Below are 19129 nucleotides of genomic sequence, written 5' to 3' on the forward strand. Positions count from 1 at the left end.
GAGACAAAAAGTTTATCAGAAAATGACCTTGTTTATGGAGCTTATACCCTGACTACCAGTCTTACATCACATCAGCAGCTTACCTCCAAGTGGGCTCAAAAAATGCCAAACGCCACAGATGGCACAAATTGCAGAAATACGAATCTAAAAAGAAACATAAAGGAAACAAGGGAGAAGGACTGTCAAACATGTGTCCGTGCTTTTATCAGCCTACAGAGTCCTGAGGATTGCATTGGCTCTGGACGAGTCACTTACATTCTGATGCGTAGGAGAGTTCCCAAGTATTCAAATATGTCGTTTTGCAGACGTCGCTTTCGGCGATCTAAAATGACCGAATAGCAGCGCTAATCAATTAAAATGAAATGCATGGGCGGTGGCTCAAAAGAACGCTAGACGTGCAGGCAGAATCGCTTACCTGGTTTATGGAGCGTCTTCCATACTGTCGATTGCAAGTTTAAATCTAAAAAGTAATAGGGAGGAAAGACGGCATTAGAGAAATCTGTACGGAAGAAATAAGGAGTTTTAAGCGTACGACGTCCACAGAGTTGTTAAGCCATTCACTCACCAGTGTCGAACAGAGTCTTGCATGAACCAGCGTTGGCCTATCGTAGTGCCTATTGCTGTTGGAAAAGGCAGGCCTTGTTTATACGCGAGCCTGATTATGCTGTGCAATGATTGCCGGGATGTGTAGTTTCTTTAAACACTCGAATGTGATGAATTTTTTCTTTTTAATTGCGATCTTATGTGCGATCCACCGCATAAACCACCCGGGACAAGGAGGCAATCTTGTCATCCAAAGCGGGGGTTGTTAGTTTAATTTAAATTTCAGCACGGCAATACCCCAAAGGGATCCTGGGAAGTCACATTAGTGGACTATGCTAAATTTACACAGATCATGGAGCCAATTAAAGAAGGCAATCTTGCCATCAAAAGCGGGGGTCATTAGCTTGATTTTCATGACGAGACCCCAAAGGGATCCTGGGATTTGTAGTAGTCCGTATGGATCTACATTCCATAAATTGAGTGAAACAGTTGTGTGGCTATACTCCTTTATGTGGGCATGTTAAAAAGTCACATAAGTGGACTATGCTAAGTTTTTACAGATCATAGAGCCAATTCCGGGTAAGTATCAACAGTTTTGCGTACACCATCCTAGTGCTCAGATGTAGATTCGTTGATTGTTCTGCAAGTCCCTAGTGGGATTAAATCGGTACGAAATGTAGAATGCTTATTATTGCAGAGTCGTGTTTATAACTTGTAAAGCTCAGAGATTTCGTTCAACCCTGACACGGCAGTGTCAAATTTGACTATAAGTAAAGCCTCCCTTTTCGATAATTTTTATTCTCTGTCACCGCCACGGGGATCCACCTTGACAACCGAGATCACAGTCCATTGTAGATCTTTTACAAAGTGTTATTTCCTGGTCCAATGATTCACAAGAGGGGCTGTTTCAACTTTTTTCCTAATGTGAGACTTGTGTTGGCTTATCCTTTGGCGTATTTCCTGGCTTGTTTTTCCAATATAAAGCAACCCACAGGGACAGGTTATTCCGTATATAACAAATTTTGTTTTAGAGTTTGAAAACATGTCATGCTTCCAGTGTATTCCTCTGTGGCTGAAGACATCGCCTTCCATTGTAGTCTCACAGCAGATGCATGCACCACATTTGTGGTGGCCTTTTAATGGTGTCATACCCATTAGCTGTCGTAGTGTAGATTTTGGTTCCTGTTTTAAAGCTGCACAAACAATGTAGTTCGAAATGCTACTTTCCTTTTTAAAGGCAAATAAAGGATTTGATTTGAACTCCTCGTCAAGTTTTTTGAGAAGGTGCCAATTTTGGTTAATTACTTTTTTCAATATATTCGACTCCGGACAAAAGGTGGTTACACAAACTTGTTGTGTCATTGTTGGCTTCCTTTTCCTTTCTAAAAGTGTCTCACGAGGAGTCCACCAGGCCCGCTTCATAGCTACTTTCACCAGTTTCCTGGGATAGCCACGTTATTTTAGTTTGGTCATCAAGTTGTTGGCATGTATCGTGTACTCATCTTTATGAGAACAATTACGGCGAATCCTAAGGAACTGCCCATATGGCAGATTTTTGCGTAAGCTCCTCGGATGATTGCTGGTGAAAAGGAGAGATTTGTTTCTATCAGTGGGCTTTTTATAAAGGGTCGTTGCTAGACCATCACTGTCGGCATATACTTCCACATCCAAGAAAGAAATTCTGTGAGCTGATTGGGATCTGCTGAATTAAATATCGGGCATCCTGGAATTTAGCCAGTTGTAAAAATTGCTTAATTGATCTTCATCTTCGGTCCAGACCATAAAAACGTTGTCTATGAACCGGAGCCAGGTGGCCACATGTACTGAAAATGGGTTGTTATTATATACAAATGACTCCTCATACATGGACATAAAGAGGACCGCCAGCTCCGGTGCAAAGGGGCAGCCCATTGCCACGCCTTTTATTTGATAAAAGAACTCTTTTCCAAATGAAAAATAATTCTTTTTCAATGCGAATGAGGCCAGGTCAACAATAAACTGAGTTGGTACTCTGAAGGGTCTTTCTCTACCATCCAGGAATTGAGTGAGCACTGCCACTGCCTCATCTTGGGGAATCTGTGTGTACAGAGACGTGACATCAAGTGGCACCAGCAAATCTTGTCCTTTTGTGAATTGAATATCCTGGAGTTTATTGATGAAATCAGTGGTATCTTGCAAGTAAGATTTAACTTCTGGCAGAAATTGTTTGAGAAATCCATCAACGTATTTTGAAATAGGTTCAAACAGGAAATCGCAACCGGACACAATCGGTCGTCCAGGGGGTTGAATTGAATCTTTATGAATCTTAGACAGTATATAAAATACTGGTGTCCGTGAATGCCTATTTTGCAAGAAGTCATATTCCTTTTGCCCCAAAAATCCTTGTTCAAACCCCTCTTTCAATAGAGCAAACAACTGCCCATGTAGTTCTTTTGTAGGGTCTTTTGAGATCTTCTTGCAGCAGTTCCAGTCGTCAAGCTGTCTGCGAACCTCTTTAGTGTATTCATTGGTATCCCAAACGACAGTGGAACCTCCTTTATCTGCCTGCTTTATAGTGACTTGGGGGTCATTTTTTAGAGCCATTAGCGCGTCCTTTTGGTCCTTTGAGATGGTATGTTTCAAATATTTTCTTTTCTTTTCCATTTCTGAAATAGCTGACAATACGTTTTTTTCAAAAATCAGTATTTCTTTTGGAACTTGATTAGCTGGTGGACAAAAGGTGGATTTCCTCCGCAGGCCTGTAACTTGCATTGTTGTTGGGGCACTTTTATCAAGAAAAAAGAGTTGCAATCTCAATTTTCGATGTAAAAGTCTGATACAGAACTATACCCGCTGGACTCAACCTGCTGGCTGTCCCGCCCCATCCCCTTCAGACAGAGCCACTGGGCTGACAGCCTGTCTGCCTCGGGCGTGGCCCAGGATTAAAAGCCAGGTAAAAGGTAATAATAGGGGCTAGAAATTACTAGTGGGTCAATGCCCCAGCGTCCTAGCCACTGCTATATACTTGTATCCGCCATGACGACTGAATAAAGGCTTGAAACAATTCCTGAGGTCACGCCCCATCAAATACAATGAGTACATGAGGATGCTTCTAGAAATCATGTTGTATTGGTGACTTACTAAGAACGTATTCATGTTTAATGATGAGCTCAATGAGCAAAAAAGGGGGGCTGCAATGGCTACATATTTCGCCACCTGCTGTGCAAATTTCTTTACAGGCTGGTGGGAGGAGCTGGTACTGAGTGATTGTGACAAAGTGGAGTGAGCACATTATTCTATGAGTACATTTCATAGAGAATATTGTTGTGAAATGGAGAGGGAATACCAAGTTGTCAGAAGAAATTGTGAGATAAATTATTGTGAATAACCTTAACCTGAACATTGTTAATGAATTCAGTGACAGAGAGCTTGAGGTCTTGGATGTGAAGCTCCATGTAGACAATGCTAAATTGACTACCACAAGCTACGCGAAACTGACTGCGAGCAACAGTAACTTGCACGCAAATAGCTATCACCAAGAGCTTCTTAAAAACAGCATACCTTATGGAGACATGCTTAGGGGTAAAAGACTATGCAGCTCTCAAGAGAAATATGTGAAGGTGGAAGAGGAGATAGGGTGACGATTTAGAGGAGGAGGCTACAAAGAACAGTTGTTAGGGGTTGCCAGGAGTAGAGTATCCAATATATCAAGGGAGGATGCCCTGTTTAAAGCGTGTAAAAAAGATGAACAAAGTGAAGGAGTTGGCCAATTCATCCCCAACTATAACTCGGCACATAATGCAGCTATTGTGAATGAAAAATAGCACTTACTCTGGAAAGATCTTATTAAGGGTTAGAAGACTGCTAGTAGAATACAGATTACCTACAGAAGAACAACATCAATGACAGATGAATTGGTGAAGAGTACTGTAAGTACGAAGAAAGATTTGTGGCTTAAACCATGTGATGGTTTTGTTCGTTGCCCTATCTCTAAGGCTTGAAGGCATAGTGAAAGTGCTACTTCCATCCAAAATTATTTTAATGGTAAACAGCTCAAAATTAGGGGTCATGTAAACTGTAAGATGGAGTATGCAGTTCATATCTTGATGGGCCCTCACCCTAATTTGAAATTTGGTAGTATCAATTTGCCAGTACACAAGTGCATTCTACACTATATAAGGGCTATAAAAAACAATGTTTCTACCTATCCTGTTGCTAGGCACTTCCATATTCAGCATGGGGGTGATCCCAACAATATGAAATATAGCAAGAGTGATCATTTTCATTTTAAGAGAGACTTGAGAGGAGGTATTAGAGAAATCTACTTGCACAGGTTGGAGTCGGGGTATATTTTGTCTCTGAATAGTAAGGAGCCTTGGGGGTTAAATATATATGAAGAGATGTATGTTCAGCTGCAAATTTGCTTGATGATGAGTTGTGGTGTTTTGATTTGGTAGGATGCAGTTTTCATTATGTAATTTTATGACGTTTTTACATGTTTTTAATGTAGGTATTTTCTTTATTCCTTTCCCTTTCATCTAGATAATTTTATATGAATTTGTTGTGAATGTATTGGGAAGTAGCTTTAGCTGTCACAATATCAAGTTCTTTGTGAATAATTGGATATGATACTCTTCATTAAATTAATCTCAATGAGTAATGGATATCAAGTGTATAATTGTAGTGAGTATTAAAGAGTTTCAGCCCACTTGGGTGTGATTGTTGGGCCTATATCCTATTGATTAATATGGGTCCAACAGTGTATATCTGTTGCTGAGTAAGACTAATTTGGATTATATATTTATTTAGTTATAAAATGTATTTAACATGCTTTATGTTTATGTCCATTTTCTAAACAGTAGTGTTTGTTTAATTATTTTTCCACACGCATACACTATCATGAAGGCAGGAGGTACTATGTTGTCAATGTTTGTTTTCTTTTTTCACAAGACAGGTGTATTTCATAGCATTTCAAAATGGCATCACTTATCGCGAACAAAGGCTTTTGAGGGAGCTGACAAGTGTTGATGGTTCTATATTTGCTGTTTAAATAAATAGTTTGCACCGTAAATCGTTCTTTGAGTGCTGGCTCTTTCCTGCATTAGAGTGAGACTATTAATATTATAAATATTATATATTTAGTTATATATTTTACCCAGTGGCAGCTGCTAGGGGAATTTGGAAATAGGGGGGTTCCCAACATGCATTTTCCCCATTTGATTTTGCATAGGAAAATTAGACACAGCTACTTTCAAAACATCTGAACGGAATCATACCAGATTTGGCAGAAAGCTGGATCTTGGTCCAGAAAGGGTGCTTTTTGTGATTTGGTGTAAATACGTTCAGTAGGTTTAGAGAATCCGCGGAGCTCACAGATCTCAAAATTAAATCTAATTGGCTGCCACCACACTAAGAAAGATGTGGCTGCAACCATCTTAGGACTCAGACTCATTCCCCTCTCCTAGTTTAAAGTAAACAAAAGAAAAGATATAGGCCCCCAGGCCTGGTGGGAGGGTCTCAGAGAGACACCCCCATGGAGCCAAAACAGGCATGGAGGATCTGGGATCTGATAAAAAAAATGTCAGTGTCCCACCATTCATTTAAAAAGGAAATGTGATGGAGCCATGGCCTGAGGGGATGGCAAATGGTATTTTTGGGGGAACGGGTGCATGGCCTCATCCCCAAACCTGGGTTGTTGGGCCCCAGGGACCGCATCCACTGGTGCATTTCTAAAATAGAGGGGAGGGAACACGTGGCCCCTCCTGAGCCACTGTTGGGCCCCACAAGTCAATAGAATGTTGGTGAGGGGGCGTCAGGCCCCCCTAACTGAGCTCAGAATGTGGTGCAGTATCGTGCAGCCCCCCCCACCCCAGGGGGGAGCAGTGAAAAATGCTGCTCTGGTCTGGGTAGCAGCAAAAGAATGGAACCGGCTCCCAGTATGGCTGGGGCAGAGGGTATTGCGGCTCCCCCACAGACCCCATCCTGGGGCATCCACAGAAAAGTTAAACAAGGGCGGTTCCCAGGGGGGGATCCGTCAAAGGTTGTGGGGCCAATGGGGTTTCCCAATGGCCCCTAACAAGAATTGTGTGGGGTGCCCCTGTTAATCAAAAATTGGAAAGAAAAGTTGCCTGCTGCTGCACATGGGGCCACTAGCAAATGCCGGTGGAGTCGTGGGGGCCCTGGGGCTACCCTCTTAACCCCCAAACAAAAAAAATGTGGATGTCCTGGGTGGGCACTGGGACACCCAGCATACTTTTTTTTAAAGCTATAAATGAGTGGCAGAAGTAGCACATTTATTATTAAATGCTCTGACATGGAGAGCTCCATAATGCCCTGAGAGGGCTTTTTATTTAAATTTTTAGAAGGGGCAAGGACACCGTTAAGCATTTTTTTAAATGCTGTTGAGGGCTGCAGGAAGTGCAGCAGCTCCCAGCGACATTTAAAAAATAAGGAACAATAAGTCTTCTCAATCATTAAATCCAGAACTCCAGGAGAGTTTACCATATTTTTAAAGGACACTTAGCTCGAGCTCTATTCCCTTCAGCTGGAGTGCGTGGCCCTCCTGTGGTTATATACATTACTGCATGTTGAGGGCTTAAAAATGTTAAAAGAAAGTCTCTGAGACTTTTTTAAATAAAACGTTATTAAACATTGTTTAAGATAATCACCTTTATTAAACATTGCACTGTATGACTTAATGAGACATTTATTTGATTATAATTATTGTTGATATTTTTACAAACATGATAGATCTGCTTTATATATTGATATGCTCTCCCCTTGATAAAGCGAATAGGCCTACTTTTTATATTTTGGTGTTGTGCACTTTTGACAAGTCAGTAATTCTGCCTCACTTAAAATAAAACCTTTTGTAGTGACTAGTGAAATAGACAACATACTACGATTTCAAACATTGTGACTAAGGTAATTGAAATAATCAAGATTGAGTCACTTCAACCTTAAAGTATACATGTATACATACAAATACATAACACTAAAACAAAATTGAATAAACATTTGTATTCAAGAAATTCATTACAGTGAAGTCACATCGTGTGTGAAAGACCACTTTCCTTGTTGATGATCTGCCAGCATTGCTAGATTGCATGTCCAAATAGTCATATTATGATTAGAGCTCCCGGTTTTATGGTACTTATTTTTTTGACATTTCCGTCTGTATTTATCCATATTTATTTTGGGTTTTGTGAAAAAATGAAGCAGAAATATGGATATTTCCACGTTTATTTAACCAATAAATATGCACTCATGCTTGAATGCATGCCAGATTTCAGTGATATGGACACCCGCAGAAGATTAATCAATGCACTTATATGAAAATATGCACATTTCAGTATAAACCTTGTATATATCTACTGGTGTTAAAGCCTCTATACTAAAATTGCTTTCTATTTGAACACCCTCACCTATCAATTCCCACAGCTATTGGCCTGGCTGTCATGGCAGACAGTATTTAAAATTACTCTAAAACCAGCCAAACTTCCGTTTTTATCCACATTTAAAAATAGTTATATATTTATCTATATAAATCAGTAAAAACGGAAAACAGGGAGCCTTAATTATGATCTTATAATAATGAATTGAATTGCAACATAACAATAGAAAAATAAATTAAATAGAAACTATTTATCTAAAAAGAATGAAGCCCCAGTGGGCATACTGATATATAGAGGGTTCTTATAATTACACAATGAACTCACCATGATTTCATACAACACCAGTAGCTCTAATTCATCTATCATGTAATTGTGACAATCGCTATAAACCCTATCCACTTCTATCAATGCCATTACTCTTTGGGCGTTGCATCCCCAATTAAAGAAAATGTATATACTTATTGCAATTTGTTCAGAGCAAGTATGCCCAAAGGGTTACACATAAACGCTCATATTCAAATGAGATGAAATCCCCATGCTTGTTAGAATCTCAGTCCGACTTTTTTTTTATCACACTTTGTTTTATTTGTTTGAGTAATTCTGAGATGTTATTTCTTAATATCTCAATTCTTTCTGTTTTCGCTGCATCTTTCGCATGACTTAGCTCATCATCATCCTTTAAATCTGCCATCACTCTGTCGAATAGTTGAACAAGCCAATCGGTATTGTATTGCTTCCATCCATTAGACATCAGCCGTTGTACTTTCTCTTCTGTATAAAGCAGCACGCCTTCATCATCTGCTATCCTTATCACAATCTTCAGGTTTGGTCGATCCCGTTTCAGTTCCTTTACATTTCTTATTCCAGCAAACCCAAAAAGGTTCATACATAAGCTGAAAAAATAAACCCGTAAAACATCTTTGTAAGTGAATGATAAGGTAGTTGTCTGCCTTATACTGTGTTCAATGTTTACGTATGCAAAAACCGTACACAGGCAATATATATATGAACACATATCCAATCTAAAACATATCAAAATTCCCCCATGGTCTCTTCTTAATTTCTCATGTGGCACAGCTCACAGAAACTAGACAATTAGCATTCAAATCAGTGCAGGGACAACAATATATTTTCTTTTGTTAGATATTTTTTATTATTTAGTTTTTTCATTCATTTATCAAAATTATTTAAAACTTTTTTTTCTTTTTTTGATCTTTTCTTGCGTGTACACATCAATTCATCATTATAGGTAGTCATCCAATCAATTTAAAAGTGTAATGAAACATGACATAATTATTCCTAGATTTCAAAAAGTATCATATGTTTTACAAATTAAATAAAGAAACAACTAATACCCTGTCTGGCACACACTATCTCACATACACACCACTCATTCATACACATCTACAAACTTCAAAACAATTTGTAATTTTGTAATATGTAATTATGTTATTTCCACGCCAGGTCGACCTGGCGTGGAAATAACATAATTACATACTGTGTCACCTCAACCTTAGAAATTGTTTTGAAGTTTGTAGATGTGTATGAATGAGTGGTGTGTATGTGAGATAGTGTGTGCCAGACAGGGTATTAGTTGTTTCTTTATTTAATTTGTAAAACATATGATACTTTTTGAAATCTAGGAATAATTATGTCATGTTTGATTACACTTTTAAATTGATTGGATGACTACCTATAATGATGAATTGATGTGTACACGCAAGAAAAGATCAAAAAAAGAAAAAAAAGTTTTAAATAATTTTGATAAATGAATGAAAAAACTAAATAATAAAAAATATCTAACAAAAGAAAATATATTGTTGTCCCTGCACTGATTTGAATGCTAATTGTCTACTTTCTGTGAGCTGTGCCACATGAGAAATTAAGAAGAGACCATGGGGGAATTTTGATATGTTTTTGTTTATATGTGCAATCCCCTCTTTTCCCTGGTCAATAAAGTAGCTATAGAGGGGGTCCCAATTCTCATATTAGCACATATCCAATCTATACATGTGTGTTTGGTGACAGTGATTGTAGGTCTGATTATAGGTAGGTGTATAGGTTTGTCACACTGTTAAGCACTTAAACCCTACAGTGCCCAGCGCCTGCTGCTCATGGTGAGGAGTTAGTCAATCCCTAGTCAAAGTGTTCTCTATTGTCATAATCCCATCACCAAGTTGAATGCTGAATGTACAAAATGCTTTCCAAAAAAATGTCATGCAAGCCAAATACTGGAAATTTTTGTAAATTGGTCTGGAACTTCGCTGTCTAGGAATGATCCCAGAAACTACTTGTCCTGATACATTTGTCATAGGGAAGTTGTGGACTTAGTGCTTGATTTGAGCCATTGTTTGCCGGTGCTACGCCCTGAAACTTGTGACAGCCTACCACATGGTGGCTCTGTTTGCCTAATTTCCAGGTAAACACAACAACAAAGTGTGGCCTGGAATAGTCAATTGTAACATTTGTAGGAGTGCAATAATTAGTAGATGTACGGGTACTGGAATTGGCAGTGCTGGCAGGGGCAATGGGTGGTGTAAACTACAATGGCATTCTGTTAATGGCCCTGGCACTTACTTTTTACACATTAAGCACTGGTTGAGTAAAACAAATAACTTGACAGATGTACCCCAGACCTAGCATAAAGACAGAGCTTAGGCACAGAAATTACATTCTATGATTTTGATTAATAAGGTTTACTCCAACTGTCATTATATGATCCATACTGGAATCCTTGTGTCCATGCTGGCAAATATTTTGCTGCAGCCTAGAAAAGTATTGCGAGCACATCATATGCCTAGGTGCAGCTTAGGCCATTAGTAGTGAAAGTGCAGCTGTCCCCAGTAAAAGGACAGCGTTTGTCAATAGCTCCACAAACCTACTTTCCATGAATTGACAAATAGGTTTTACCTGAACTTTGGGTGTAATATCATTTATGAACAGAGAAATATGATTTGGGTGAAATATTAATAGTGTATGTCCCTTCACTTTGCTTGCAACAGTGTATACTGTCAGCAAGGAATTCAGCAAAGGCCTCACCTGCGAGTCTGTTACATTTGAGTTCTAAAACCTTTTAGATGGGCCTCACTTGTGAGTCAGCTTACAACTCTTTATTCCACCATATTTCCTCAAAATACCCCAATGCATGCTATGAATTACTTTTCTATGGATGATGGACTGGTAATTCATTCCTATTATTCCTTTTAACTGTATTCATTTAGACTCCTTGCCTTGTAGTGAGAAGAGCTGGTACCAGGCCCTCTTTGTTTTTTGGCAATTTGCTTCTTGAAGGTGAAGTTCGTGTCCAGAGTGAATCCAAGTGACTAAGCATTCAATTAAATTTCGGTTTTGAAGCAAGGAAAGTACATGCACTTGAGCCAGGTTTGTACTGTATCTTGTCTATTGTTCTTGGCCTATAACAGGAATTTGGTCTTGATTGGGTCGAACTTCAAATAGGTGCTGGACATCCAGGTCTGGATGATGTGCAAGGAATATTTTAGGAATTGGGTGTCTGAGGCACAGGAGACTTTTTAAGCAGAGTTATAAATGATCACATATTGGTGAATCTTGATGTGGTTATCTGTGAGTAGATCATCATGTGACTCCCATGTAGACATTGAAGATGACAGGGGAAAGTATAGAATCCTTTTGCACTCCACAGATTAAAAGGATATTTTGGAACCTGGAGGTTCCCAAGTAAACAAACTGGTGCTGATTGGAAAGTGGAAAGATAGGAGGATAGCAAATGTAGGACATTGATGGTAAATCCCATTTGACACTTCAGGGTGAGTATGGTGGTGGTATAGTAGACTGTGCCAAAGGCAGTTGAGAGGTCTGGCAATATCAGACAGCAGGGGATTATCTTCCTCTGTGGTCAGAAGGGCATCATCAGCGATGTGTAAGGTAGCGGCCGCTGTGCTTCAGTGTGAACTGAAGCAGATTGATAGTTGTGCAGGAGATAGTTAGTATTAATGTAATCTTGGAGTTGAACATAGATTGCTTTTTCATTGATCTTGCAGATGAATAGGTAGGTGAGTGAAGGGCTGGCAGTTGGCAAGGTCATAAGGGTCTTGTTTATGTTTCTGTAGCAGTGATAGGATCTGGCCTGTCTTGATAGATTCTGGGAAGATGCCTCAAGTGAGGGTGGCATTGACAATGGTGATTAGGGGTGAGAGGGAATCCCCAGAGAGAGCTTTGGAGAAGAATGAGGGTAAGACATTATCTTCATACAAAGTCGATTTGAGAGAACGGAGTATATCAGTAAATTTGCAAGAGATATGACTATGAAGGATGACCATTGCAGGATTCTATGGGAAGGAGTAGGTGTCAGAGATTAAGCAGGCTTGGTCTTGTCGATGTCCTATTGGATATTCTGTATTTTTTCACTGAAGAGGAGCTTGATGGCCTTAAACTATCTATGGATTTTGGAATAGGTTTGTATGGTAGAGGATTGTTGCAGTGCTTGATTGTCTCAAAAAATATTCTGCTCATGTTGAGGGCTACATTAATGATGTTGGTATGCTACTTTGCGTTAGGTGGTGTACTGATATGTCATCTTATTGCTTGGTGGGGACTTCAGTATTGTAAGCTATTGAAGATTTCTGTTTTTCTTTTATTTTATTTCCTGCCTGCAGATGCATCACATATTGTCAGCAAGGTCTTTAGAGTACTGTGATGCTCCAGGCTCTGGCTTTAATCTTTTTACATTTAAATTGGGGCATTGATGTTCAAATAGTTTTCCAAAATTGTGTGTAAATTGTTCAAAAAGGTGTTTGCATCGGATATGCAGTTGATAGGATGAGAGATGAGTTCAAGCATTAGGTTGTCCAATTGTCCACTGAGAAGTCTCTGAAGATTTGGTCTACTCTTTTGAGTTTCCCTTGGTTTGCTGGTAGGACGTTGAGAAGGGAGATAGGGATAGTGAAGAGGTAGATCCATTCTAGGGTCATGGGTGGATTTCACTGATTGCTGGTTATGTAGAGGAGAAAAGGTAAAGGATTTAGCCTTTGGAGTGGGACGATTATATGACATGCTGTACCAAGTTAATGTGCCGATGTGGTTGAGCAGGTTGTCTCTTTTTGAGCTTGTGTTGTCTAGGTTGTTGAATGCACCCAAGAGGGAAGTGAGGCCATGGACAAGGTGGAAAGGAGTTTCAAGAATTCATCAATGCAGTCCTTGTTCTGTAGATGAAATGGAAGGTGGTGGTCTGAGTTGCGGAGAGTGAGAAATGACATGTCAGCAGCTCCATGAAGTTGAATGCTGCTTACTTTAAAAGGTCGCAGGACCAGCTGGACTTATGAATGACAGTGATGCCTCCTTCCTTATTGTCTGCAGTCTGTGGGAAGAAGTATGTCTAGGGTTTATGAGAATGTTGGGGTGAGACTTGTTTCTGTTGTGAAGTGTGTGTCAAGCCTGGTATAAGTGATGAGGTGCATGGAGTACACTGGTGTGTCTGGTTAATGTAGTATTGCAGAGCAAGTGTTAATGAACATCAGTTGAAATGTGTGATTTGCAGTTTGATGGTATGTGGCATGTGACTGGGTCTGTCTGTTATATAAATCCTATATGAATATCTGGGTTCTCTAGGTCTGAATGTGATCGTGTGATTGATAGTATGGGATGCAGGGTGAGGCACATGATTATATCTTACCTTGTGAGTTTCAGTGGAAAACTGGATCTGGCCCAAGGACCTTCCTGGCCCAAACAGACAATACCCTTATATGTAACAGCCCTTTGTTGGGGGCATACGTGCAATTGGACACCCTGAAGAGTTAGTTGAAATAGGGAGAAAGCAGGAAGTAATGTTACTTACTATACAGATTGCTAATGGGAAATTAAGTTCTCCTGTCTGTTGTCTTTTAAGAAAGCAGATATTACTGTTTATGTGCATATTGAGCTTTAGGCTTTGGATTGCAGGGGGTATGGACAGAGCTGTATAATGATCCATAAAATAAGATTAGTAGGAAGTTTGCTTTCGTGATGCAGTTTCCCTGTATGTACTAAAACTACATAACAGCAAGCAAAAACTATGACACATTACCACCGGCAAACTGCTGAGGATGGATGTAAAATCAATAAAAAATTTGACAAATCAGTCTTACTGCAAGTTAAACTTCCTTTTTAATTGCTACATAAGAAGCATAGTCAACAGAGGCAGAGTTTTTTTCCACCATCGGGGTTTACCTCCCTATTTATCAAGAGTTATAAATGAGAATAACTTTGTTTCCTTTAAGTTTGCTTCCTGGTTCATTCCACATAGTGCCTTTAATGTATTCTTTGTTAAATTACTTTTTCTTCTAACGTATTCATTCAGGTTCCCTTCTGTTATCAATACAGTTCATTTTGTGTAGAAGACATGCTAACTCCCAATACTACTGTACCATTAATTTGCCCTCAACTACTGGTTAAAAGTCAGCTCCTGGTTATACAATTCAATCTACAGAGAGCTTCAGTCATTTGTTATAAGTAGGGTGTTAAATATGTCATGGTTATCAAACTGAGTGCTTTAAACAGTGGAAGCAATCAACAAATTAGGGTAACAATTAAATATGTTTTAAGGTATACTCTTAAATACATAAACAAATCACCAAACTACTATTAGGTGACCATTCATTCTCGATTGCTTTATAAACAAACAAATAGATAGCACATCCTCGCATGCAGAGATTACCTATGAATATGCATGTATCACAATTCACGTGGCAGGGGAATGGGTCAGGGGGTTGATGAGTAGCAGCCTGATTTTGACTCACTTTCACACCACAGGAGTCAGCAGTTATTACACTCACCCTCATATGTGCAAGTTTCAACCATATCTAGGAAGCAGGGGCTGAGGAGGAGTCCGTTAGACAAGGGTGTTGTTCAGCAGGTGCTCACAGTTGCAAAGGATCAGTCCTTTGATGACCTTGCCTGTGTTTTTAGGTGATACGAATAAGGTTGTCTTATTGCTTCTTGTCAGTAAGACACAGATGTTCCAGTCCTGGGCTTCCATTTAACAAATGAGTCGTATTCCTCATCTGCTTCCAACATAACCAATCTTCATAAATAAAAGGAATAGCATGCTGGTATTCTGTCAGCAAGAAGCAGTCCGGTACCCCTGGGTAGAGACCTGGCGGGCAAAAGCCACATCACTGCATATCCGGCCCAGTATTTGCATGCTTGGCTTTTTCCTTCTGCATAAAGAAGGGCAGGGCGCGTTGCCTATCCTGGGCACGCTACTACTAATAGCAGAATGTGCCTGGAACAATACGCCTACTTGTGGTTTACTGTTTTACAAAAACACTGCCCTTGGTGCCCTTACTTCTGGCAAAGCACTCAGGATGCTCATTAATTCTGATGTGGTTAAAGGTTTCAGAACGGGGAATATTGTAAAACATGAGCAGGAAAGGTTTCTCCTGCTGTGGCATTGCTGGTCTTTTGTGTGCAGACTGAAGGGGGGCTGGATAGCCTTTAATGAGAAGAGTTCCTCCAGCTCCAACAGACATATTAATTTTATTCATATTTCAGTGGCAATAGCAGAGCGAGAGAGACTCTGCTGTGAGACTTCATCAATTTTCTTCGTGTGCAGAAGTATTTCAAGAGGGGACACTCATCTCAAAAGACAAACTATTTTTCATTTTCATTGATGAATGAGGGGTGGAGGTTGAGAAATAACACGTTTTCTTGGAAGTGGATAGTGCGAATTGGCTTTCAGACACTGCAGCTCCCGTGGTCTATCATTAATAATTACCATCATAAGTTGTGAAAAGTCATTAAAACCTTGCTATTACCCAATCAGAACTCCACTGACAGCCAGTAGTTCTTTTTTCGGTGACGTAACTGCATAAAGAGGGTTCCACTGAAGAATGTGCACTGTATAAATGCCAATATCCTACCACACCATCGTCAAAAACTGCAAAGATGATGGACCCTTTCTAGACTAAGCACCTGACTATCTATCCCCCATGCGATATTAAACCCTTAAGTTCAAACAAGGGGACTGTGTGCACACTGAATGGCACCCATCATCACTGTGCCTTTTCCCTAGGGAATTTTTTATAATACAAACAGCCGCAAAGGTGCACCACAAATATTATAACAGTTGTAATAATAATAATATATCTTGAAGATGTTGGAGTTCTTCTTCAAATCCTTTATTTTCAAAACATTCAGTCAAACATAAACAGCCGACGCGTTTCGTCCCAAACTGGGACTTCTTCAGGGCTGTCGGTAAAAAACATATATACATATGATCAGTATCGTATGTACTGAAATACATGTACAATTTACAAAATTTTAAAACATTAAACACACCAATTAAAAAACGAATTACTACAACAGACGCGGAGCCTATGCATGTGTTTGATGTTAAGGCATAGGCTCACTGTCCATCTGACAGCAAAGTAGTATTAGATGGCCTTAGGCTATGTACACGTGTATATACAAAATTTACATGTGAAATCTATATCTCTACAGTTCAGATCTACAAGATTGGGAAAAACTACTATTTCATAAATTTTCATGTATTTTCAAGAGATGGGAGACAAGAGTAGACATTTGGCATTGTGCCCATGTTTATGACCATGACACAAATGGAACGCACTTGGAAAAAGTACCCTGTATATAACAAAATGAAAGCATAGTATGAGTCTGGCTGTTAGGCACAAAAAGGGGAAGCGGTGATATGAGGACCCTAGAAAGTCTGTTTCTATCACTATTGGCGCTTAGGGTCCACATGCTCATTTACCTTTAAGTTAGTCGGACGTCGCGTGCGTGGCGGAAGAACAGAAGCGTAGTCCTGGGGTCTCCTTGCCAGCTACAATATATCCTGTTATTTGCGTTCTAACCGACGCTATTGGTTTATCTGGGATATTAAGAGAAAAAGAAATCTCTGTGAGCATATCAACTTTTGATCTTGTGTTTTTGCACCGCAGGAGAGTAGCACAGTATGGTGAGACTTGTTGACTGCTGTGCGGGGCACCTCTGACTACCTAACTCAAAGTCAGTCTTATGATCAATCTACTTACTATATGCATGCTAGCGGGCGACAGCAATGCAGAATTCTTAGAAGTTCTTCTGAGGTTTGATGGAAAAGTGCCACCTTACTTTATATATTGTCTCAGTCCATGTGCTGAAAGATGTAAACAGAGCAAAAAAAAGGAGCTAGAACCCTTACTATAGATATGTAATCATTAGTTCGTTAATGGCCAAAAAGTCATTAAGAAGGGAAAATAAATGTCCAACAATGTTTACCTGAGTCAGATGTGTCAAGATGTTGGACTGGAGGTCATGTGAATCCTATGGAGGAGGGTGTGGGCACTGTATCCCAGCAGGCCTGTTGAGGAAAAGTAAACAGGAACCTGTTTGTCAAGAAAGCCTCCAGCTCCATGGACATGAAAGTATACCATGATTATGTGAGAAGGTACCTTATGTCATAGCGCATCCAGTTTGGAGTATGCATAAGATTTGGCATGTACCAAATAGAGGTGCACAAGATCAAAAGGGTGAGCATGCAATACACCCTGTCTTGAAGCATAAATTGGTAAGTCCTTAGCCAATAAAGGGTTGATTGAATGGGGAGGTGGAAGGACCCAGAGTTTCCCAACCCAAGGTGCTCCATTGAAAAGTTGGTCCCCAAAGCCTGAGGAACAAAGTGTCCCCATTGTAGAGGGAAATGCCCAAGACCTAGCATGGGGACATAGGTAAGACTGCAGAGGTCAGCCAAGAATGACTGGTCACAAGTAAACTCACCGTCGTAGTCAGAAGCGGCCGGCGCCCATCCACAACCCTCGTCCTGACCAACACCTGCAGCGACGTCGTGTGCTGAAGGTGTGGGTCCATATTACTCCCTTTATAGTAGGGGAGATTGAACTGATGGATTGCACCTGGCCCCCGATTCCCGCCCTCACGCTGTCCTGGAAGGCAAAGGACCCAGCGTAATGCCGACCGTCAGGAAGACGGCGGCCATATTGTAGTGTCTAAAAGAACGTGTGTTCTAATGCTTCAGACCTCTTTAAGCCCTTTGCTATGTCCATATGCCCATCCCATGGGTTGACCGTAATATTCTTTGATTTGCATGTGCAGTCATTGATGCTCTCTATGTAAATTAACCATATTCTATCCGGCCGATAAATAAAATAAAGAAGTAAGAACCGCACCGAAAAATAAAGGAAAATCGAACCCGAACCCGTAATGGGGATAGAGCCGATTATAGGTCCCTTATGTGTAGAGATGTTAGGGGACGAAAGATGCATGTTGATGCAGCGTTTTCTGGTCAGGGAGCCCAATCTCGTAAACCCACGGTCCGGGTGAGCCTAACCTTGGCGGCCATCTTGGAGTGTCTAGGTTGAATGGCGATCTCGGTGAACGGGTTAAGAATACAGCCTGACTCGGTATTTTGAACACAGGAGGGAAAAGAAGCCTAACGCTTGGCTCACTGATAAAAACCGGGTTAATATGACCTTAAACAATATAGAAGGTGTCAATGTCTTTAGGGAAGATCTCGAAAAGATCCGGCAAGCCCTTTGTGCCTAATCGGTCCATCCAATATACAATAAGCCTACAGAATCAAGGCAGTGGAGAGTGCAAGGATAAGGGTGAACCATGGGTGCGTGAACAAGGGCAAGGACAAATGCATTGGGAACACAAGTGAATGTGGCGGCCATCTTTAACAGTCCTCCTGTTTATGCGGAGCTGTCTGTCGGATGTCGGATGTATTCATAAGAATATAGTGCAAGGGCCAACTGTTGTCTACGGGGGGCGGCGGATGGCACAAAAGGAGGTCAGTGGGATATAGACCCGAAGGATGCATAATGCGCGTTTACAATTGTGTACTGGGGTTTTCCAAGTGCTAAATGCCAAATTGCTCCATCTTAGGGCGTATGCTTTCAGAGAAAAGGGGAAGGAAGAAAGGGCAAGCCAAAAATGAGCTGATAAAAGTAAGCCAGAAAAGTGAACTAACATAGATACATGGTTCACAAACAAATGAACCCTTTCCAGTGGGAAGAGAGAGGTGTATACTGATATGTACAGTATGTAAGCAGGCAGACATTCCTTCGATGTTATAGTTTACAATAGTGTCATAATAACCTTGAATGTAATCTCAACAGAACAGCATGGCAGACATACCTACGATGTTAAAGTGTACAACAGTGTCATAATGACCTTGAATGTAATCTCAAAAGATCAGCATAGCAGAGACAGAGCAGAACATGATATGGACAGTGAGTGCGGGC

General features: G+C 40.3%; 1 protein-coding gene across 1 annotated transcript in view; it reads right to left on the reverse strand.

Moving 5' to 3' along the window:
* Window positions 1-7746: 7746 nt before the first annotated feature.
* The window catches only part of LOC147750992 (uncharacterized), a 540733-nt gene continuing 529350 nt past the window's right edge, over window positions 7747-19129 (reverse strand). Inside the window, exon 8 of the mRNA XM_086931993.1 lies at window positions 7747-8809. Coding sequence (XP_086788119.1) covers window positions 8467-8809 — 343 coding nt within the window. The 3' untranslated portion in view covers window positions 7747-8466. The remainder of the gene's footprint in view (window positions 8810-19129) is intronic.

Source organism: Lissotriton vulgaris, chromosome 1_1 (assembly GCF_964263255.1).
Source record: "Lissotriton vulgaris chromosome 1_1, aLisVul1.2, whole genome shotgun sequence".
Taxonomy (NCBI): Eukaryota; Metazoa; Chordata; class Amphibia; order Caudata; family Salamandridae; genus Lissotriton; species Lissotriton vulgaris.